Source organism: Haliaeetus leucocephalus, unplaced genomic scaffold (genome assembly GCF_000737465.1).
Source record: "Haliaeetus leucocephalus isolate CR32 unplaced genomic scaffold, Haliaeetus_leucocephalus-4.0 Scaffold229, whole genome shotgun sequence".
NCBI classification, from domain to species: Eukaryota; Metazoa; Chordata; class Aves; order Accipitriformes; family Accipitridae; genus Haliaeetus; species Haliaeetus leucocephalus.
Window position 1 is genome coordinate 4,653,873 of NW_010972665.1, and position 23,430 is coordinate 4,677,302.

Here is a 23,430-nt window from a genome sequence, read left to right on the forward strand (position 1 = left end):
GGGGGCAAATGTCTCAAGTTCTCAACTTGATCATATTCAGCTACTTAGTACTACCACCTCCTCAAATTAAGACTGCATTTTCCTCCCATTTCCTTAAGCAACTTCAGTTTCCCACTGCACTATCATCTCAGCCTGACTGAATGCAGAAAAACCCATTTGACATTTCTCAGTAGAGGTAGTTTGAGTTACACTGAGTGCCACAACTTAACTCTGCCACAGACTTGGTAAGGTTTTTGCACGACTCAATAAATGAACTGTTAGAGATGACAACTATAAATTTAAAAGCTGGTAATATCTCACACATTAATAATGAATGAAACAATAACATGTCATTTTACTGTCCCACTAAAACCAGTGCTAAAAGCTGTAACTGTTCATCCACAAAAGCACACTGTGCTGTGATTTCGATGGAAGCACACGTTTTCATGTTCCTTTGTACATGCAAAGACTTTGTTATGTGGGGCTACAGATGTTAGAAGCACCAATACTTCATCATTAGGTCTCCACAAAACAGCAGATGCCACTACACCAAAAGTATTACTATGGGAAGTGAGGGATGAATTATGTTAGTCAGCTGGTTTGGGTGCATAGGCATGCTGAATAGCCCGATTTCTAGAGGCTCAGGACACTTGCACATCTACAGTTAAAGCTTTAGTTTCCATGCTCGGAGCCTTAAATGGACTTGGGAGTGCTTCTGCCACCTGTGATTCACTCAGAAAAAGAGCTCAAGACTATAAAGGTGTAAATCTCATCTGTGTATTTTACATCCTTCTACAGCTGCAGTATCTGCCTCCACATTGTGACCCAAGAATTTCCATATAGTAAGACTCTACAAGGCAGGTTTTTTAACTGCCACTTTTTTTACTTAAGATTTTTCCACGGCACCAGAATTTTTTATTTTTTTTAAATATATCTTTCATCTCTTATACCACAATGCTTTAAAGACTTAAACCCTGTGCCTAAATAAGGGTCAAGGCTTGATTTTCATTCACTCTGAGCTTATTTTGTCTAAGTGATACTGGCGGTAGATTCACAGAAATAGATGAAATCTCACATGGAAAAGTCTTTTAAGTTACGTAGCTCTCCAACTTACCAGTTGCCAGAAAATGTGATATTTGAATCAAAAGCCATACCAGACTTCCCAATTACCTTACTTCGAAGTAAAAGCAAGTAAGGCATTGACATTTATGATTAATAGAGGAAAAAAAGATACTGTGATGCTTGTATTTCAGTGTGGGATCACAGCTGTGCCAAGCTTATCTGCTTCTATTAAAAATCCAATCATCTAGTGAAGCTGAGATAGCTGCAAGTAGGAGCATCAATGTACTCTGGCATCATACAGGTTTCTCTTCTTTCCATAATACACTATATTCTTACCTTCTTTCCTAAAGCTTGAGTAAAACCAAGCCATTTTCTTCATGCTTTTATCTTGGAATTTACATAGGTCATTTGTATTTCAGAAGCCCTTTCATCAAAAGCAAACAAAAAAAAAAAAAGCCTCTGTGTACAGCTGCCCTTTCAAAGGTTATAAAAGTATCATTTAAAAAGCTGCGTTTCCAAGAAACATACGATGATTACATAATCTCAGCTTCCATTTTTACAAAGTAAACTTCTGGTTCCTGTGGTAGACTTGAATTATCCTCATTTTACTACACATAATATTTGTTTCCTTTAATACCCCAGGGCTGTCTTAAAAGTGGAATTTTCACAGCACTCCCCTAGCCTTCAAATGCTCTAAAGAAACATAAATGGCAATCTGTTTAAGGAACTGTTTTTCTAACACCAGGGAGAAGTATTTTGACTTTGGATAGAATGCAAAATTCCCACTAAAGTCAGTGAAAGAAGTGTTTGGATGATAAACCGAGACCAATACTGACTTACCACAATCTTTTCCTATTTACACTGGATAAAAAGAGGGCACTGGACACTGACCAAGAAGATGTAAGAAGAGTTCTTTTTTTCTAGCAACAAGCTGCCTACAGTCTATCCAAGTCTCCCACCCTCTTTAGTGCAATTAATCACCCTGACTGATGTGGTACTTGCTGGTATTTTTTCCCCCCTCTGCTCCTCACCTTTTAGGACAAACTCCTTTAATGAAAATACTCCACCCCATGAAGATGCATAGCTGCTGTTCTTCACTCCTTTTCTACTGAAGTTTTGATCGCTTCCTTGCACAGACAGCAAGAACAAAAGCTGCTGAATTTCTCTGTATATTGCAGTTTACCTTTCTATAAATCAGGCCTACGACTGATATTATTTCTGATATTGTTGGGTTTACTGAAGCCTGAAGAATATTTTCAGGCCGTTCCTTGTGCCCATTCAGTACCCTGCTTTGCCTTTCCAAGGCTAGAGCATTCTCACACACACACAAAACTGCTGTATCCCTTCATTTTCTGGGATGTCAGCTACGCACGTTCTTTCCCTGGGTGACTCTCATACCCTACTACTACAGTATAACCCCCTGGATCTCAGTCTTCTGTAGGCAGGTGTTGGTTGTTCTCTCTCCTCTTGAGCAAGGTTGTGCAATACATACATTCAGAAGAGCAGACACAGGAACGGTAAAGAAGAAATGTGATCTTACTTGTGCAATACAAAGGAGGCCTCCGTAGAAGCTGAAAGGGCAGAGTTCATGGGATACAAAGAGAATGAGAAATAGATACAGGGGTGGAGAAGTGAAGAATGTTTTGTAGGCTCTTACATGGTCTGACATTCCTCATCTTTTTAATCTCCAAAACTCGACTCTTCATCAAAATACAGAACTGGCTTATTTTCTAGGTTCATTCACAACTCTCAGTAATTATGTACATGCATTTATGTTTGAGATTATTTTAATTTCGAGCTTCTTGCCAAATTTCATTTTGGGTAAACACCTGTGAGTACCTGAAGCCAAATTTGTGTGAAGTATAATACTCCTTGCTCCTCTTTCTTTCCTGGAGTGCTTCCATGTGCTCTTACACAGCTGCTATGCTCCACTTGACTGATGACTGATGTTTTTCATACCCATACACATTGTTCCTGAGATCTATTGTTGCCCAGCTCTAACTTCCTATGCCTATGTAACACACTGAAATTTTAGCAACTGCTGTTGCATTACACGTGGATGTTTTATATCTAGATTTTATAGTGATCCTAGAACAACTAATTAAACATGTACTGTTTGACATTTCTTAGCAGGGACTCTCTCAAACTAAAAAAAGGAATAAAAATATAACTACTCAAAATTTGAGACATCTGCCCTAAGCTTATGGGACATGTTTTCTTGTTCAATAAGAATGTTCTTCAAAGGAAAATAAAGAAAAACAGGAAATTATCAGAGCTAAATATGAAATCTTAAATAAAAGAATATTCCAGCATCATATAATCCTCCATTACCCTCTGGGATCTGTATGTAACTAAAAATAAAATACTGAATTACAGTATTTCTGATACTATAGAATGCCAGTCCCTGTAAGGCATATTTAATACTTATGTTTGTGGTTTGTTTTGGTTGGTTGGTTTTTTTCTGTCTTTAATTATTCATCTCTGTGGAAAATTTCTGTTAGTCCGAGATTCTCTTTAAAATGAAGAGCAGATTTAATCTCTGGAAACAGTCTACTCGGGGATTCACAAAATCCCTGGCATTCTTGGGTTTTTAAACTCATTAACCTCCTTACAACTGTTATCAGGGGACTTACAAGACTGAAATAACTAAACAGCTAACACTTTCAAATGCTAGAATGTCACCAATGACAATGAATGGCTTTGGACCTGGAGTGCTGGAAAGCTGCCAGTTCTGGCCAAGGATTTGCTGAGTTTATGTTGAATTCTTGGACTGGATTCTAAATCCCTGTATTTGGATTTCAGGCTTTGGCACTAACCCATTTGTATCCCTAACAGTAATAAATTACGCAGTTAAGAATTTCATACTGATTTAAGAACGTCAACTGACAGCAGCTTCAATATGAACCGAGAGTTCTCAGAAAGAACATCACAGAACAAGTGTTTCAGTCCTAACAGATAAAAATGACTTAAGTACAAGTTCAGATTTGATTTGATTAAAAATACTTGCTAGATGAATTTAAAAAAAAAAAAAATGAACAAGGTAACATTCTGTGGGTTCAGAAGTCCTATTTCCTTCAGGAATGAGGAAGACACCTCTATTAACCTCTACTACCTCCAATTCCCAGGACAGACCTTCAGCCAGTCAGCCCGACACAGAGGGCCTCTGCAGGACTCATCTACTGAAACCTGTACAGAGCTGAACTTCAACTCAAGAACTGTTGGGGAAATTATTGTTATAATAATGAGCCTTAATTTAAGTCTGTACTGTAATAAAACTTCATACCAAAGTGTCAGGAGGACCCCTACTGAGTAATGATTGAAGAAAGAAAAACATTAGAAACCCTACAACTCTTTCGACAAAGTGATATACAGGCTGCCAAGGAAGATGCTCCCAGGCTAGATGGATGTCCATAAGCACACCCTACAGTCCTGCAGGCAGATATCACTTCATTCCAGTTCCTATACAATGCATGCACACTACCTGGAACTTATAATTTACCCCCAGGGTCCCAACACCATTAGAAGAATACCAGAGGGGCTTGCACACAAACATGTGCTGGCACTAAATAGCATATTATAATGTATTACTTTGAGAATGCACCAGCTCTGTGTGATTTTCATTCAAAATAATCCAAAGACAACATACTAGAAGAAGGTATTTGTACAAAGCCACAGAACAGCTCTTCTTTGCAAAAGGAACAGAGCACAGGGTGAAGAGAGGAAAAGGGTGGGTAACTGAATTGATGTTTTACTGCACAAATAGTGGGGATTTTAAGTCTACGATAATATAAGTATTTCATTGGAAAATGACTCAGACAAAAAGAAAGAAGTGTTTAGCCACTAAACCAGAAAAATAAAACTGCTAGGAAGTGGTGAACAAAAGCAATACAGCGCAGCTTTTTATATGGCATCTCTTAATGCACTGTATCACAGTACTGTAATTTAGATGAAAGATAAAAGCAAACTAAAAAGAAATACTAAATCTGCACTAATAAAGTCCTCTGAATGCTTTTGGCTGTACATTCACCAGTTACATTTGTACAAATGCCACACACACAAAGATCCCAACTAAGAGAGCTCTAGGCTCTGTGGATTAAAATCTCAAGAAGTATCCAAGAATAAAAGTCACTGCAGGTAATGCTATCAAAAGTTAAGTTTTTCAGTAGCATCTGACTGCGTGGATATTGTATAAAATTTCACTCCAGACTGATAGAAACAGGAGTTTCCGAGAAGCACTTACACAGCGCATACTTATGAAGTATCATTAGTGGGCTGTGATAAAACAGTACACTACTTTTTATTCCATGCAACCACATGTAGAAGTTGTAAGAAACTGCTATTTGAAGTGACCAAAACCTATTTGTTGACAACTTCTAAAATCAATTTCTACCAGTAACCGCACTGAGAGAGAAAGCATTAGCTTTTTTTTAATCACTTTGCTGCTACTATCAGTATGTAAAATTATTATAGGAATTTTGTTAGCCTCAATTTTTTACCAGGAAATGATAAAGTAGAAAACTTCTGTTTTAACCATTATCCAGTCACTGAGCTACATTTTAAGTACCTACACAATGAAGGTTTACTTCTGAAGTTCTATAGTAACAGAGTTTCTCCCAAACAGGATAAAAGGATTACCCTGTACAGCGCCAAGGTAATCAGAAAGCCATCTGGATAAATTAAAAACCAGTTAAGGTGTAATTTATCTCTAAAACTGAGCACTCACAGCTCCAACTGAAATCAGACTGCAGACATCTCGGCACTCTTAGAAGCTCAAGACTTCAGAGCTCCTTTAAACCACAGGGCACTGCTTGTTTCTGCTACACTGATCAACCAGTTCCAACCTGGAAGTCTCCGTCCTGGCCTAAATCTATTTCTGATCTAGCTCAGCTCAGACCGAGATGCTCTGTGAAGTACTCATGACACTTATAAAGAGGGCAATAGAGGAAGGGAGTGAGATATTTAATTTTCTTGTGGACAAAAAAAAAAAAACCTTAAGGCACATATCTTGGAAGTAAGACTGCTACATTATATTGTGATTTAATGTATCATGCATTTTGCAACTCAATTGACCAACACCATGGAGTAGCGAAGTTTTGAGTAACATGAAGCATTAGCCTGCCATGTATATTGCAAATAGCTACTTCGGCCCTCTCTTTGCAAAGTAGAACAGCCTGGGCTATCATCAATCTATTTCTCATGTAAACCTACAGAAACAGCATCAAACCTCCTCTGACTTCTGGTAATCAGTCTTGCCAAAATTCAAAACCAGGAACTATGAATTACACTCGATACAGCAACAGGCCTCCATGTTCTAATGTTCCCCTCCGGCGGGGGTAGGGGGGTGGGGAAATGTGTGGAATAAAACAGTAACTTCCAAACATGGAATAATAGCCTCTATGTAATTTATCGCCATGTATACCTCATTCTGTGTTGAGAGCATAGACTTCAGGTGGGATGAAAGAAAACAGCATTAAAAGCTAAGTGAAAAACACTGCACTGAAGAATTAAGTGAACTCTGTAACACACCAACAGGCACACTGATAAAAAAGAACAGCGTAGCAATGGCCTAGAAAGGCATAAATGCACTGAGCACTCAAAAAAATTATGCAATATTCACATTCTTTTCACTGTCTTCTCAAAGACCAGCTACTTCTGGGATGTATATTGCTCACATCTTGCCACTTCTTTCTTTCACTGCAGTCTTGAAAAGCTGTGTTAAATTTCCCAAGGGCTCATCATTCAGTAAGTATGCCTGTTACAACGTACTTCTGTGCCTCTGCTACAACAGCTATTTCAACAAATAAGCCACATAAAATTCTTAACAAATCTACAATTATAAGAAAACAGAAGAATTATTAAAAGCCAATGCAACAGATTAAATGGCTGACCACAGCTTTTGCAGTCATTTAGCTGCTAAACCCCTCCTTATTGTCATCTAATCAATTGACTTGAGGGGGTTTGCAGAATTTATCGTAATGCTACAAATGCGAAACATATTTAATTCTCTATTCTTGCATGCTTTCCACAATCTATTACAGACATTAAAATGAGCATAACACACTTATTCTAATAAACCAGCACATTGTAAAAATGTTTAACTTTGGTGTAATTGTTCATAAAAGACTTGGTCACATTTTTTTATATATATATATATAAAAACATGTATTTTACACATACATATTTATATAGCCATACCCTAGGAATGGAAACATTCAGAGAATACAGCTGGGCAGAGAGCAGAATTGATATATTGCATAGATTTTTAAGATCAACAAATTAACTTCTAATATGGAAAGAACTCCTGAAAACTATAAAGACTTGTCAAAGCAAGATTCCTGAAAGAAGAATGTGAATCAAGCTATTAACTGGCTTTGGTTTTGACTTTACAATATGAAATAAAATGTAAGACTAAAAAGTCAAATATTTATTTCCTGTCAAAAAAAGAAAAAAAAGGAAAAGAGTTTCAGTATCATCTCTTCCCTTCCCTCAGTTAATAAAACCCAGTTAAACTGACAGTTTTATAAGTATTGCAATTTTGGCAGAACTATATTTTTCTGAAAATTATTTATCAGAAATGGAATGCAATCCTCTCCACTATGTAAAGACAACCAACATTTATGTAATCTTACAAACCACCTAGAATCCTTCACTTGAGAGCTGGAAATTCAAGTGAGACAAATGAAACAATCTCCTTCCAACCTACATATGAAATATTCTTGTCATGGTTTGTTGGGGTTTTTTAAACTACACAAAAAAAAAGTGAAACTTAAGCAGCAAGAAATAAAGGCACAGAGGATGCTGAAAAAAATTGATAGACAAGGATGGAATTTGACTTAAAGGCAGGTAATGAGATTGATTTTTTTTTTTTTTTTTTTTTAAAGCTGGATAGAGATCTAGCTACTAAACTCCTAAGTTCACAAAAAACTCTATGGCCTACTTTCTCCACTTGTTTTAAAGTCATGCCAAAAGGCCCAGGCACCTGCCCTGCCCTCATGAAATATATTTCCCCAAAGATTGTGCATTAGAAGTCTATCAGACACACGCTCCATAACATAGGCAATGACACAGAAATCATGTCTAACTGGTGCCATAATAAAAACGGAATGTGTGCTAAGGAGCCCTGCCAAAGTACAAACCCTGCACTGCAAATAGACACCGTCCTTTAATCTCTTCATTGCCATTTCTTTTCTAATCTAATTCACTTCTCAGCATTTATGCTGCTTACCTTTTGCATGCCTCCCAAATCAGGTAATACAATTCAATTTTTACAGTCATTTGTACATTCCTATTCCCAGTGATGCAATGACTACATTGAAAGCATTGCAGTGAACTTAAAGAACAAGGTAATTTTGGCAACAAAATGTCTGCATTGAGATTTTGTATTCTTTTTACACAAACATAAATTTGGGAGCAAAACTGAGTTGGCAGTATGCCTTTCAAAATTTTTAGTTTGGATAATAGCTTTCCAAATTTTAAACAGGTCAAGCAAACCATACAGGGAATTGTATGTTGTTTACAGGTTGGATTAAATACATTTGTCTTATTAATAATGAAAAAAAAACCTTAGCTTTTTAGCAATGCAACAGAAACAAGTATTTCAAACTACCACATTAACCCTTTGACTGAAAAACAACACTACACAAAAAGTAAATAGCCTAACACCAAGGTTTGTCTTCTGCTTGTGATGTGTCACAAATTACATTATGGGTTATGTAATGCACTATATGTTTATTCTGGCTCAGATTATTTCCACCTGTTTCATTGCTAGCACCATCAGGTGCATCCATTTTCCATTTAATTAATTCACCCCATCTCCTAGGATTGCGAAGCAGCAAAGTACTGACAAGAACCCTGGTTCTTTCCTTTCTTGGATATAGAAAAAGAATCTAGACACAGAGAGATTTTCCTTTTAAGAACAGAATACAACATTCACAAGTAAGTATCTGGGGAGAACACGTGTTGTTCAAAGCAGCTAAAAATAGTATAATCAACAAGCATATGTTTAACTGGGAACCTTCCTAGATTCTAAAAGTAACATTATTCTTTAAATCCAGTGTGGATATGAGTACTCAAAAACTGTTTCATTTTTTTAATGGCAATGGAGCAAGCATATTCAAAGTGTCTGCATATAAATAAAGCAAATATCATATGTTACATACTGAACTAGGCAGATTCCCTTCTTGTCATCAGTCTTCGATTCCCTCCACCATGTTATTTTTCTATTCTTACAAATTCCTCAATACACTACAGCTAAAATTTCATTCATCCAAAATAAAGATTTTTTTTTTCCTTTAATTCTCTGCTTATGTAAAAAAATAAATCTTCAAGAGGGAATTTAGTATGGCACAGCAAGTTAAACCACCTGTAGTTCTTTAAAAATAGTAACTGCTCTAATGGACTCACAAACCCTGTTGCCTTCATAAATGTAAGAAACGGGGTGAGTAGATGGATGTACATTAATGAAATCATCTGCTTATCTTGATCACTAAGGTTGCTTTGTATGGACTGGGGCAAACCAGTTCTTTCACAACCCTCCTCCTCTCCTGGATTTCTCCGTATTATCTGCTTTCAGATCATAAGATGCATGAGGCAGAGGATCGCCCCTTTGTCAAAGCTGGTAATAGGATCTGGCAGAACTAAGCCTGCAAAACCGTGTGGCCTCTGAATACTACAATAATAAAAATAGTTCAGATAGACCTTTTAAGTTGCTAAGTCCAATTTTGAATACACAACGCTCCTTGTATAGAGTGGAACATTCTAAAACAATATCCTGGAGCCCTAGTAATGAATTTTCCCACTTGCAGAAAGCACTACAAAAACCATAAGCTTTTGAGCCCCCTAAATGGAACTTAAGTGGTGCACAAACATTGACACACAGTACACGAATGAATTCTACTTCAAATGTATCAATGTGAAACACAAACCAGCTTACAATGAGTGCTGCCACCTCTCCAAAGCCTGTCTCCATAACAGGTACCCTGCATCTCTCCTGATATTAAAACCTTTTCATAAAGTTTTAGCTCCAAGTGTCACACAACTGCACAAGAATCTCAGGTTTTCACCTTCAGAAGACTGGTGACACACTTAAAGAGCATCACCTCAAGACTACGTAACCTAATCAGAAGCCTGAGGCCAGAATACAAATAGAAACAACCTATAATTAAATTCTGAAGAATCTAATGAATTTTTTTTAAATACTTTACACATCAATGCAGCATTTTCTACCAGATCTGTACCAAATTAAACCAGTATTTTTTCTGTAAGAAAAGAATGATCTAATACTTTAGTTTAACATGGTATTCTTTTAAATTATTAGAAATGAGCCCAAAGAAACTAAAATAAGCTGATCATGTAAAAGCAGACATCCAGGGACCAACATCTGTTTAATTACAGGGGTGAAGAGCCCTCTACTTTCACTGATATTAAAGGCCAAAACACTGCTATGGTCTTAAGCCATATAATTTGTTCTGAGATTAAGTGAACTGTCATTTCCACCAGCTCTCAGAGCACATTCTTATTTCCCTATAACCGTTAGAGCCCTCAGTTTTAAAAGTCATAGGCATTATGTTTTTTCTATAGAAGTTACACAATAGCCTACACTTGCACACCATTTAAAATCCAAAGAGTATTTTACAACCCAACAGAAACTAGTGTTACATTCACTGCTGAAAACAATCCATTCCCAGGACCAAAACTATTTGCCCCAAAGAGAAGACGATTCAATCTGAGAAACAGATTGATGAAAAAAGCCCACATTTAAAATGGTTCCTCTACTTCTTGTTCATAAACATTTTTTACTGAGCTGAGAGAATATAAATACATGAGACACAGTCCTTAGAAGTCTGCTTATATTGCCAGCAGCTTTTCTAGAACTTTTACCTTTAATTGAAGCTATCACTACCTTTCTCCCCACTTCTCATAAACGTTTTGAAAATAAGAGCTCCAAAGCTCAAGTTCTCAGTGACAGGAAAAGCACCCTGAATACAGTCTGGGCACCAAGTTCTAACACCTGTTGTCTCAGACTAGATCAAATAAGCAACAACAGCTTTAAACAACCTGTCCCAAACCCATTTTCTTCCTCCTCAGCCAGGGCAAGTAATACCTTTATCTATACAGACTTCATACACTTGCCAAAATTCTCATAAGATGAATAAAACAGAAAAGAAAAAAAAGGTAATTTTAAGGCAGTAAGATGTCATCCAAAGTCACAGTCTTACCATTATCTTTGCCAACGTGCTGGTTCACCATCCAATCCTCAGCAGCCAGCCTGCCCACCCACAGCGGCCTGTCCGGGCCAGCACAGCCGGGGCACAAACACAAAGCCCATGAGCACAAGCTTAATGCTGGAGTCAGAGTTATGGCATAATAAAAGAAAGAGTTCTCTGGAAGAGCAACTGTAAGAAGCTATACGTACACTGTACGATGGTTTAAAAAAAAAAAAAAAAAAAACCTAACACCAAAAAAAGAAAGGGGAAAAAAAAAGCCAGAAGCTCACCAAAAAGCTCATCTAGGATTTTTCCTAAAAACACGGCTAACTTTACCTTCATAAGGAGTAAGACACAATAAAAGAACATAAAAGCTCTACCTGTACTGTACTTTGGTATTTATACCCTCAAGACTAATCTATCCCAGCTGTGGGGACTGCATGCCCATTAACAGGTGGAGTAGATCAAGTGTGCTCCTGGAGTTCATCTTCCTACATAGTTTCACTTGAAGGGAATCTACTTAACCACGCTGAAAAAGCCAGTGTACTTTCAAAAGTGCATTCCTCATCCAGCTAAAATGGTGACGTGAACAAAACTGTATTCACCAAAGGATGTAATGAAATTAATATTTAGCATGCTAATAATGAAACAACCTCACTTTTAAAACTTTTCAGTATTCAACTTTTACCTATGAACTCCTTTCAGCTCAGTAGAAATGCCTAAAAACATTTATAACAGTTTAGGATCTGGAGCTACTACTACCTGACAGTCACAGCCTGTCCTCAACACAGCTCAGGTACCTTGCAGAGAATCTCGTCTCAGATTTTAAAGTTTGCATTTATTAGCACTGTCAAACCATCACCTCAGGATGGTAAGTCCAGCGTTAGAAAACTAAATAAAAAATACTGCTGTCCCAAAACACTTAAATTGCTCTGATAGATTAAATTTGGTTTTTAAGAAGTGGTAAGTGATGTAACATAGCTTCAACAGGCGTTAGGTCAGATTGGGAAAGTAGATGTAAACACTGCATAATGCGGCTCAGACACATTCACAGAAATAATCATGCAATCAGGTATGCTCTAAACCAAATTGGTGTTTCCCTACCATCTCAAGAGCCCATGGGTGCAGCAGAATGAAGGGAGTGCTGAATAACAGCTTGGAGCTCTACCGGGGCCCTGTGCGCCATCCCCTCGCCCTCCAACACACCCACCCGCACCCCTTAAATCAACTCGTTATGGGATGTGACCCACCTCTTATCAAGACTTAGCAATACCCTGGCTGATCATTAGTGAAGGACTTTAACAATGAGTAACTCAGCCAGTTTACTCTCTTACTGCACCCGATACGAGTCTGGAGCCTATTCTGCAGTACCCTTGAGCTGTTGCAGGCAGAAACATTAGCTATTTCAAAACTGAATATCCTATTCCTTTGTGTATAAACAGCAAACAGACAAGCCTATGAAACTCTGGGTGTACTTTGTTGTTTAACAAAATAAGTAAACATTTCACCCTAGAGGTTGAACTGTTTTCCACTTCCACAAATTATGAATATACATTCTCTCATTCAACCGCTCTTTAATAAGACAGGAAAGTTTCTAAATACAGTTTCTGTAATCAATTGTAAGGATACATTTTACTTCTGTACACGGCTGGCACAGGAGCAAGATTAAGATCTATTCACTTTAAGCCATTAGCATGTCTCACTTTAAAGAACACAAACCCAAAGACAAATTATCACATAGACAGCCAATAAAGGCAAAAGTTTATATGCAGCTTTATTAAAGCAACTGTAGCCATAGAAATGATAACATCTTTTGATTACCCCCACAATTTCAATATGGGGGCATGAAAAATATTATTTTTTAACTTATTTTTTATTAAAGTTATTTCTAAAAGCAATCAGCTTGAAATAAATATTTTTGATTGTGGATGTGTATCAACCTCTTAGGTAAAAGAAAATCAGAGTATTAGATGTGAATGCAAGAGACACTGCTGCTTTAAAGAGCTTTAAAACAGCGTGTAACTTTACAAATATTGAAGTGCCTTCTCCTATGTTTATATATACAGAGAAGAGAAGCCAGGGGATTAGGTAAACCCTGCTCAAGTAAAGAACATGATGTGTAACGTCAACATTAAAAAAAAAAGGTACCTGGATTTTAGCTGTTATGTTCATTGACAACATCTAAATAAGAAAGTAAGTTTTCAAGAACAATAATACCTCTTTCTGAAACCATCTGAAATTATCGCTGATTCTGAAACCAAACTCCTTATTCAGATCTTAAATATAAATTTTGGTGTCTAAACAGCTGTTTTGTGCAAGTCTTGACCTAAGTTCCACATATTAACCTAAACAACTGCTGTGTGTGAGTTTTCTTTTAAAATTATGCATAATTTAATAACAAACAAAATGCCATCAACTGGAAATCAGAAAAATCAAATGTTCTTTTCTTCCACTCCTGGAATCACATTTTATCATTCAGCTGGCAACTCAAAGATACCAAGGTTTTCCTACAGCACATATCATTTAAGTTAACATTAACATTTTATCACTTAAATCATAGAGGCAGAGTAAAAGCTCCACACTTTGGACAGCATTTTCCACTTCTGGTAAATTAAAACTTTATTATATCCTAGGGGCACATTCTGGCAAAGCAACGAAAATTATTTTTGCAAATATCAAAACTGTTAAGTTTTTAGTGTTGTTTTCCTTTAGGAACAACAGATCCATGATACAAATTCTGCTCTTCCGACTCATGAAAAGACAACACTGTAACTTACACATACAAGGCATAGTCAGAGGAGTAAAACCAGCATTTAGTCAGGTAAAATTTTGTATGACCTTAAACCAAAACCCAGACCCTCTCTCAACTGAAGACATCATTCCCTAAGCATATAATCCACGTCTCTCTAAAAAAAGTGCAACATAACAAATGGTGACTATAACCTCATCCTGGGGACAGGAGAAAAATAACATTACAGTAAAGGAAGAAAGGAAACGAGTACGCATTATAGCTGAGAGCCTTAAGTGATATGAAAATAATGTGAACATAAACCCCGCAGTCCACTGTTTCTGATGCTGAAGGCATCAGAAGACTTTGGATACAAATGTATCGAGAACAGAAGAAAACTAACACAAAAAGCTGGAAAAACTTCCCACATAACAAAATCAATTTATCAGAAGTGTATAAGCAAAGCGTTAAAAAAATTCTCTCATGGGGAAAAAATGTTTGCACCACATACAGACAGATCCTGCGATATTTTCTCCTAACTAGGCTGTTTTTGTGACTAAAAAGGAAAAGGAAAAAGGAGGATTTTTCCTTTGGTCCGTAAAACCCAAGCAGAGTTTATCAGCTTCCTTATGAAACAATATTTACAGTATGATAACCTAGAAAATGTAAAAACATCACACAACATCTGCCTCTTGATCAGCAAACTCACTTTCAAAAAAGTGATGTCAAATCACTTGCAGCCAAAGGATTCACCGTATCTGAAAGCATCTGAAGTGCTCTATACCAGCCATGACCATTACAGGTCAAAGAAGCTAATAACCCTTTTCAAGTAATTTCTGTCCCCCAGAATACCCATGCATAAATCACAACTAAAACGAGTTTAATAGAGTTCATACTAGAAAAAAATTACAAGATGCTTGAACAAAGAATCACTCTAATATATTTCACTTTACTTTTGTAATATTAAGGTCACCATTTGCAAACAGGTTTTTTAAAAAGACATTATCAGTAATAATGTTTCCCCTATACTTAAAACAGAAAATGAACCCAACACCAGTAGTGCTAATCTCATTAATAATAGCAAATTTGAAGTGAGTCACCTTTTTAGTTTAACAAATAAGAGCTAAACTATTACATAAAAATGTTAACGATATCATGAAAATTGAATGAAATATAACAAGAAAGATAATGCCAAATATTTAGTCAGCATTTGCTTGGACAAAGCGGAACAAAACTATTATAAATTTATTCCTTGGTATACAAAGAGCAATAAAAACTCAACACAGTACACCTGTATCTAACAGTTATAGTGACAAGCCACTCAAATTCTGGCCCAGTTGTTGTGTTATGCTGCAGTTGTTGATGATGTTACAGTACTTCTCAATACTCTTCTGGCCTGGTGATGAGATTTGGGGTTTTTTCTCCACTATACATCAGCAGTTCTGATATTTAAATTAGGTAGTGAAACTAACTAAGGACATGCAAAGGGACTTCCAGGACTCAGGGCTGCAGCTGCACATGCGTGTCTGTCCTGCAGGTGATCCACGGGGCAAGGGACCTTTGCCAGTTCCACTAAACGTGTTCTTACTGCGGTTCTAAAACAAGAGCCAATATTTACCATTGCACATCAGCTTGCAGGAGAGATGCCATAATAGGATATTATCAGCAGTTCAAGCCCTCAGATTTTGATTTTCAAGGGGGGGCCTGGCAGAAGGTGTAAGTCTTGACTGGAATGGAAACATAACCTTGTGTGACTTTTAAATATTATGTTTCTAATGTTGAAATCCCAGACATAATGGCCACAAGCCAAGTAAATACACCTCGCTACAATAAAAGGAAAAAGCTTTTAAAAGCTTAAAATGTTAACATAAGAATCAGTAAAAAAAAAAAATCTGATTCATCTAGAACGCTGTGAACACCTAGGCCTGAGTCCAAAACCATTGAAGTTATTAGGACTGCCTCCCTCTATTTCAACAGGCTTTGGATAATGCTCTCCATTTCTATAACTCTCAAACAGACAAACACACGCAATACATCATCTCAAAGCAAACTGAACTCAACACATTTCAGTGGCAGCACATTCATCTAAACAGAACCACGCATACTATATATGGGAATAAAGTGTTCCTCTCAAAGATGCAAGCCCAATGTATTCTCAGGCTATAAATACCATCAGGATTCAAAGTGAGCCCTTCCTGACCAATACATCTCTGACAGGCATGGAAGATGGGTATCTTTCCTTCTCATTTATTCATCCAGCTATAGTATTGGTAAAAGTGCTAGCAAACTTCTGCTGCACTTCCACCTTCCGTTGTCACCCAAGGTGACCTATGTGCCATGGACCAAGTGCTCACACTAAACAAACCATGAAATCTAATTGGGAATTAGTGTATTTAGCCCTGTGTAAAGTTGGCATAAATGCCAGTCTAGTCTTGTGATCTAACGGAGTTTTGCAGCCCCTCCACAGCGTGGGTGGAAGAGTCAGGCATTGTAGTCCTGTGAGGAGCAGGGAGCTGGACTCGATGAACCTTATGGGTCCCTTCCAACTTGAGATAGTCTGTGATTCTAAGCCTTCAACCATGTAGCAGCATTTGAACTCATTACAGAAACACAGCATTTTATGATAGCTTTTTAAAGTATAGTCCCCTTCCTTTTGTCACTGAAATGATATGTGGGGGAGAAAAATATTTTTTAACCATTAACACCCACACATAATGTTTCAGCAATCTTTCCCTTAGAAAACCTCCACAAGCTGTATTCACCCTGTCCTTCTCAGACCTCTGATAATTCCATAATTTTCATACATGTAAAATACATAATTTTATGCAATATGACTAGGTATGTTTAACAGAACTGAAAGGATACCCCATCCCCTAATTTCATCTAGAGTTATTCTATGTTTACATCTCACCAGGTTCTCTGGAACTGCTGCCCTACAATCTCACACTACAGAATGCCTCACCGCTGCTGAACTACAGCCTGATCTTGCTGAGGAACTATTACAAGTCAACCCTGAAATTTACATATTTTTTGTCAATCTGAGTTGGATTCCACAGACTAGCAGAGCCAATCTCTGAAAGAACACTGACCATTGCTCTGTATTTTGCCTGCTGACTAGAGATTACTGCTTCTTTTTAGGATTTGTCCCAGGAAGGAAACTCAATGACTAAGATTGACAATCCACTTTCTTGCAATAGTACAGGACAGACACGGACCATCATTGCTTTTTAAATTATAATCATTAAGTCCTGTCCCTGTAGAGATTATACTCAGGACTAGCGCGCTCTAAATTTTCAGTGTTTCTATCTCTGGGGCTGTAAACTGCCCTCATTCTGCATTCAGAAATCCCACCACATCAAAACTGCGGACATAGATCACTGTTATTTAAAAGCTTTTTGTTCTCTGTTACCGGCATTTCTTCTATTGAGCTAAACTGGAAAAAATTGTGAAATCTAATGGTTTCCAACCAGCATTTACAGATTTGCAAACGCACGAGAGCTGCAAATTCTTTCTGAGCGTAGATTTTCTCCTCAAATGTATGCGCTGCAAAGCCTTGAAAATAAGTATGATACTGCATCAAAATAACATTTTGGTTGAGATTGTTCAGTTTACAGCTTAAATCCTCGCCCATGCATTTTCTCTTCTGCATGCATAACCAATTTTAGCATGTGTTTATAAAATGTGAAATCCATTATGAGCTCCAGAGAGCCAAAAGTGTCTTCCTTCCCACAGCGTGGAAAACAGCAGCACACACCTCTCCATACTGGTGCCTTTTTTCGCTTGTAGAAACACCAACCGCAAAGAGCGGCGAGTACCTTTTCTTTTGGTCCTTGACCTCTCCACCATGTCCATCTCTTAATTAGCAACCTGTCCGGTGGGACGCTCACAGAGTAATTACGCGCAGACCACCTGATAGCCATGAGACAGGAAGGATTCGGTGCCTTGAGCCAGGCTGCACATGTGACTAACGAGTGAAATGCATTACAGCCCGCTGCTAATCCCTTGAGCCTTCCAGTTGTTCATACGCTTCTGCTTAGTACATCTTCGAGAGAGTCAAGGTGAGGTTTCCACATACAGACTTAAATGAAGGGATCTCCTGCATTACATGTCCACACACGCCTTCCCATGTACTTTCAATACTTTTCTCAACATATAGTGCCTTGGTTTTATTTTGTTTCTTTAATTTTTATTTGGAGAGGACATTTATGCAAGTATGCTAGGAAATCAACAAACCTAGCTATACGAGAGCCAGTTCGGTAGAAATGCTGCTTCTTTTAGGGAAAACTTAAATTCTTCCACTTACAAATTTTCTCAGGCCTTAGAGGTCTGGATGAAAATTCTTAACTTTTCAAAGAAGACTTCTGCAAATATTGTACTTCCAGTAAAAATTGCATTTTTCTATTCAAAACAAATGGGAATGTTGCTTGGTTTCTACTGACCAAATCTAGCACTGTATAGTTTTTTAAACTTCCAAAATATGTAGACAAATATTAAAGAAGACTACTATGACTTGTAATTTCAGACTAGCAACTGCTATCTATAATCACAATGTAATTTCATTCTATGTTTACGAGTCCTGGGTTGAGGGGAGGAAAAGGTCTTCAAAACACTGAAATCATTCCAATGGGAGCATAGCAATACATTCTACCTCCTAGAGCCCTGAAGGCGTGAGGTAGATAAGAGGTACCACTCTTTGGGGAACCAAGGAGCGGTGATATAGGGTCCAGTATCACATTCTTTGGAAGGATACAAATTTCACTTCATTCTGCACTGGCCAGCTTCAGGAGCTGGCTGTGGCCCGAACTTGTGCTCTCTCATTCCACTGCTCCTTCTTCTTGTTTAAGAGTTTATTCAATGCCAAAAGATAGTTAACAGATAATGTCAGTAGAAAATGCCCTTCAGGAGCATAGAAAATGCAGTTGCAGATCCATATAATCAGAAGAACTACAGATTGTATAACATGCATTTAGCCACTGTGTGCACTGTGTACTTCACTATGCATATTTATTTTCTTTTTCTGTTATTTCCAGAAACAAGAGCAACTAATGGTGTCAGAGTCCAGCCCACTGAATTTCAGTCTGACATTCTACTTCCCATACACAAACAGGAATGAGTTGGTCAAGGGACAAAGAAAAAGCAAAGAGAAGACACGTTCTTTAACGGTATCTAAGCATTCCTAAAAATGTAGATGTAAACACTGAGGAGAAAAACAGCATTTGTTAAATCTCTGCAATATGACTGTAGCTAATTTTGGAAGAATTACATCTAAAATTATGTATCATATTAAATAAAGGAATACAAGGGCTTCAGTTGTAATGACTCTCACATTACATGAAACACTGACAACACAAGTCGAGATTTACATTTTTCTTTTTGACGGATTTTAAAAAAAATGTCATCTCACAAAGCAAGCATGGAGCATAAAAATCCTAAAACTTCAGCAATCATTTTTAGTACATTATTAATATTAATGTTCTATTTATGTATGATAACATAAATTAGATATGGAATTTTAAGGGGCAATGTTTATCATTCTGTTACCAAAAGTTTTCATATTATTGACTTACAGTATCTTGACTTTCTTATCTCCAAGGAAAAAAAAAAACCAAAACACTCTAGTGAAATTTCATACCACAAAGTGTTAAACTGTTTATATCACATTTTTAAATTCCAACCTTAAATTCAATGAGTTGGGGGGGGGGGGAGAAAAAAAATGTTCTAAATCCTTCTATGTAAAGTGTTACATCCCAAAATCAAGTTGACAATCACGGACAAATCTGAGGAATACAATGTTGTGCTTAGAATACAGCAGGAAAAAAAAAGAAACTTTTTGCCGTTCCTTGCAATAACATATACAGACACGGGTGTTAGCACAGTAACTGGGAATTATTCACGTGTATATGTGAATTATTCAATAAGAAGCCACAGAAAGTAGACATGAGAAAGATTTCATTTAGCTCACTCGCTGGGACCACTCTTTAGGCAGATGGTGAGACAACGTTGGATAACCCAACTCTGCTACAACCTGCAGAGCAGCAGAAGAGGCAGCACAGGGAAAGAAAGGTCCTAACATGCAGAAAACTTCTTCAGTCCCACAGCAGGAGGAGCTACTTCTTGTAAAATGGCTTTTGCTGGCAGGTCCAATACAGTCGCCATAGCATATATACGCATTCACATTTTTCACCCGCAGCCTCGGCAGCCTTTCCCAAGTTAGCATGCAGCACAAAGCATGTGTTTGATAACAGCAAAGTTTAAGACATTTCCAGTTGTTACTTCAGTTAGCCTTTATACCCTAAATACTAGAAAAGTGTTTTGCAATAACTAGTTACTCCTCACACACAGAGAATTCCCTCCAATTCCCTGCTTTAGCACGTAAGGAATGCAGGATAAGCCCTTGAAAGTTCTTCTTCATCAGAGGCTGGAAAACCCTTGCAAGTGGAATAAATACAATCTAAAAAGAGACATATATCTCCCCCTACCTACAGAGTCCTTTATCCTCCTGCCCTGGGGAATGATATTCATGGACATAGCTACTTCAGGTCTCAAACATGAAATAAACTCAAAGCTTACAACCTGACATAGCCACAATATGTCAGATCGTTGGAAGTGTTGGAACCCCTCGATGATACCTGTTATTTAGCAAACTGATATCCATTTAACCTAAGAGGTTTTAAAGACAATTTGCATATGCCTTTCTGTACTGGTTAAGAAATTAATTGATCTGACTATGTCCCAACAACGGACTATCAGACACTACACGTATGAAGGCTGTGTATAAGTCTCTAACTTTTCATTCTCTCGAGGGAAGAAGCATGAGGTGATAACCTGTTGGATTTTCTTTTTCATCAAGATCCCTGACAGCCCTTGCAGATTTGTCTCACCATGTGGAGAGGAAAATGCTAAATAGGCACAGAAGAAACTGAAGGTAAGTCTTAACTACCCACCCATCCTTGAAAATCTCCTTTTACTGTTGTAGGAAATGGTATTTTACAAGACACGCTTATTATCCCCAATTCATTTGAGCTTTGTCATCATACCTGGCTAGCACCTGTCTAAGAAAGTTCAGGTTTGGTTTTGAAGGAAATAAAAAATGCCTATAGAAAAGTGATACTGCCTGGCAGGTTTCCTGATGCTTACTTAAGGTTGAGTTAAAAGCTTTTACTTATTCCTTATCTCTAGCAATCACTTCTTCCATAGATAGGCCAAGTTCACTCTAACTGTTTTACTTCCAACTGGCATGTGGAGGTTCGTTTAGGCAATCCGAACTGGACACCTACCTCGCTAAACCCAAATACACAAACAAACAAGTACCATAATTTCTCCCACTCTAACTTTGTTTCTGGTTTCCCCTAAGAGTTAGATCCTTCGTACAGCTGGGTTATGCGCTGTATCAAGTGTGTTTAGGGGGGAGGGGACAGGAGAAAGGGGAAGACAGCTCACTGTACGTCAAAGCAAGCCAGCAACCTAGCAACCATATATTAAAAGGTGTGTGTGTTTTTGTGGGTGTCTCTGTGCCAGGAATAACTGAAGCAGATATTATTCCATTTGTAATCCAAAAAATGTGAAAAGGGAAGGGGAGAAACTCCAGCTGCTGCTCTATTTTGGGGTCTGTCAAAATCCACTTTCACAAATACAGAGTCTTAATACTTTCTATCTCATTTGTCTTAAACAAAAATGAAAGTCTGGACCTGAGCAAGTTCTTGGGTTTGGGTTGAAAAGAGACCCTTCGAACCAGGAGCTGACCTTACTTCATGTACTACACTTTCTTCCAGCTGGTCACATGCAAAAATCAAAGGGGCAGAGAGGTTGCCCGAAAGATTTCGCACTTAGGTTAAAAGAACGCTGATCTAGTGCGCTACTTACGAATGCACTCATACTTCTAGATAGCTAGATTTAGTTTATCAAACAGAAGCGTCAAAGGTTCTGAGGGAGCGGAACTAGCTTTAAAAAGATTTACTTGCGTGGGAAGTTTACCTTTCCAATTTTGCCAAAGTTTCTCATTCCACAAGAGAACTGAGAGTTTGGATCAGCGAATACACTCCCACCCCGCCACCATATGCGGTCCCGTGGGAGCATATCAACTCCTGAACCCACCGTCCCACCGCGCGCCTCGCCAAGAGGGCGAGCAGACACCAGGTGTGACTTCCGTGCCACCGGACCAAAACGAGCGTGTCCCTGTCTGGGGTGGGCGGGGGGGGGGGCACGTCTCGGGGCTACACCCAACACCTCGGCCCTCCAGCCACGCTCCGCACGCTGCGGCTCCCCACAGCCCGCGGCGAGCCTGCCCCAGCAGCAGCCAGCACGCTGCCGTCCAGCAGCAGCCCTACGGCCTCTCCTCCAGGGCCACCTCGCCCAGGTGTCCTGGTTTACGAGGCCGGGCTCCCACTCCTCCTCCTCCCCACCACCGCACCAAACCATCACCGGCACCAGGAGGGGAAGGGGAGGGGGAGTTACCTTGTTTTTGACCCCGCAGTGGCAGCAGACAGTCCACAGGTACTTGAGGGTCCTCCACAGCAGGATGATAAACAGTCCCCCAAAGAAAGTGACCATGGATGAGGCGAGGAAAGCCCACCACATGCGCTGTCCGCGGCTATCGCAGGGCACCTCCATGGTCACCGGGATGATGAGCGCATCCATCTTGGGCACATTGACGGGGGAGGAGGACGAGTCTGTGTTGAGATTGTTCGCGTTGATATTGCTACTCATTCTAATGCCGCCGCCGCCGCCGCCGCCGCCGCTGCCGCCCGGGTAGGAGCCGCCGCCGCCGCCGCCGCTGCCATTTGCCATAGCTAACAGCGAGCCGGGCGCGCAGGGGCTTCCGAGAGCTCCTCCCGCCGCCAGCGCCCCCCAAAAAACCCATCACCAGCCATATTGCTGCTGCTGCCGCTGCTGCTCAGCGGAAAAAGGAAAATGATGAAAATAACAAAATAAAAAAACAACCACCCAAATCAAAGCAAGCAAACAAACCAACCAAACGGGCAAAAAAAAAAAAAAGACGACGAAGAAAAGCGGCCGCGCGATCCCCGGGTCCCTCTCGGGAGCCGACAGGCCGGTGAATTCCGAGCGTCCTCCTCGTACGGCGAAAATAATGTAAAAAAAAAAAATTAAAAATAATAATAAAAAGGTAGTCTCCTCCTCAGATTCCCACCCCTTCCTTCTCCCGCATTCGCAGCCCCCACCCCGCCCACCCCCAAAAAAATCATCCGCCGCCACCACCACCACCACAAACTGATGCCTCGGAGCGTCTCTCCAAGATACCCAGCGCGGCAACCCCGCTGGCCTCAGCGGGGATCTCTCAGCCTCCGCCGCGGATCTTCCCGGAGGTGGTCTGTTATTATTGTTATTAGTCTTTAACTTGTTATTAGCGATACTCGGTCCCCCCCGCGCGCGCGCCCTCCTCCTCCTCCTCCTCCTCCTCCTCCTCCTCGTCTTCTTCCAAGTCCAGCCCCTTCCTCT

At 39.1% G+C, this 23,430-nt stretch overlaps 1 protein-coding gene across 14 annotated transcripts in view; it reads right to left on the minus strand.

Annotated features, from left to right (window-relative positions):
• The window catches only part of KCNMA1 (potassium large conductance calcium-activated channel, subfamily M, alpha member 1), a 523,274-nt gene extending 500,389 nt beyond the window's left edge, over positions 1-22,885 (minus strand). For 11 of the 14 annotated variants that reach the window (XM_010567822.1, XM_010567820.1, XM_010567818.1 and 8 more), the window contains exon 1: positions 22,429-22,885. In XM_010567822.1, the coding sequence (XP_010566124.1) occupies positions 22,429-22,761 (333 nt within the window). In that variant the 5' untranslated portion in view covers positions 22,762-22,885. The remainder of the gene's footprint in view (positions 1-22,428) is intronic. The other 3 variants (XM_010567824.1, XM_010567816.1, XM_010567815.1) reach the window with 2 other exon arrangements.
• Between the last annotated feature and the right edge of the window lie 545 nt (positions 22,886-23,430).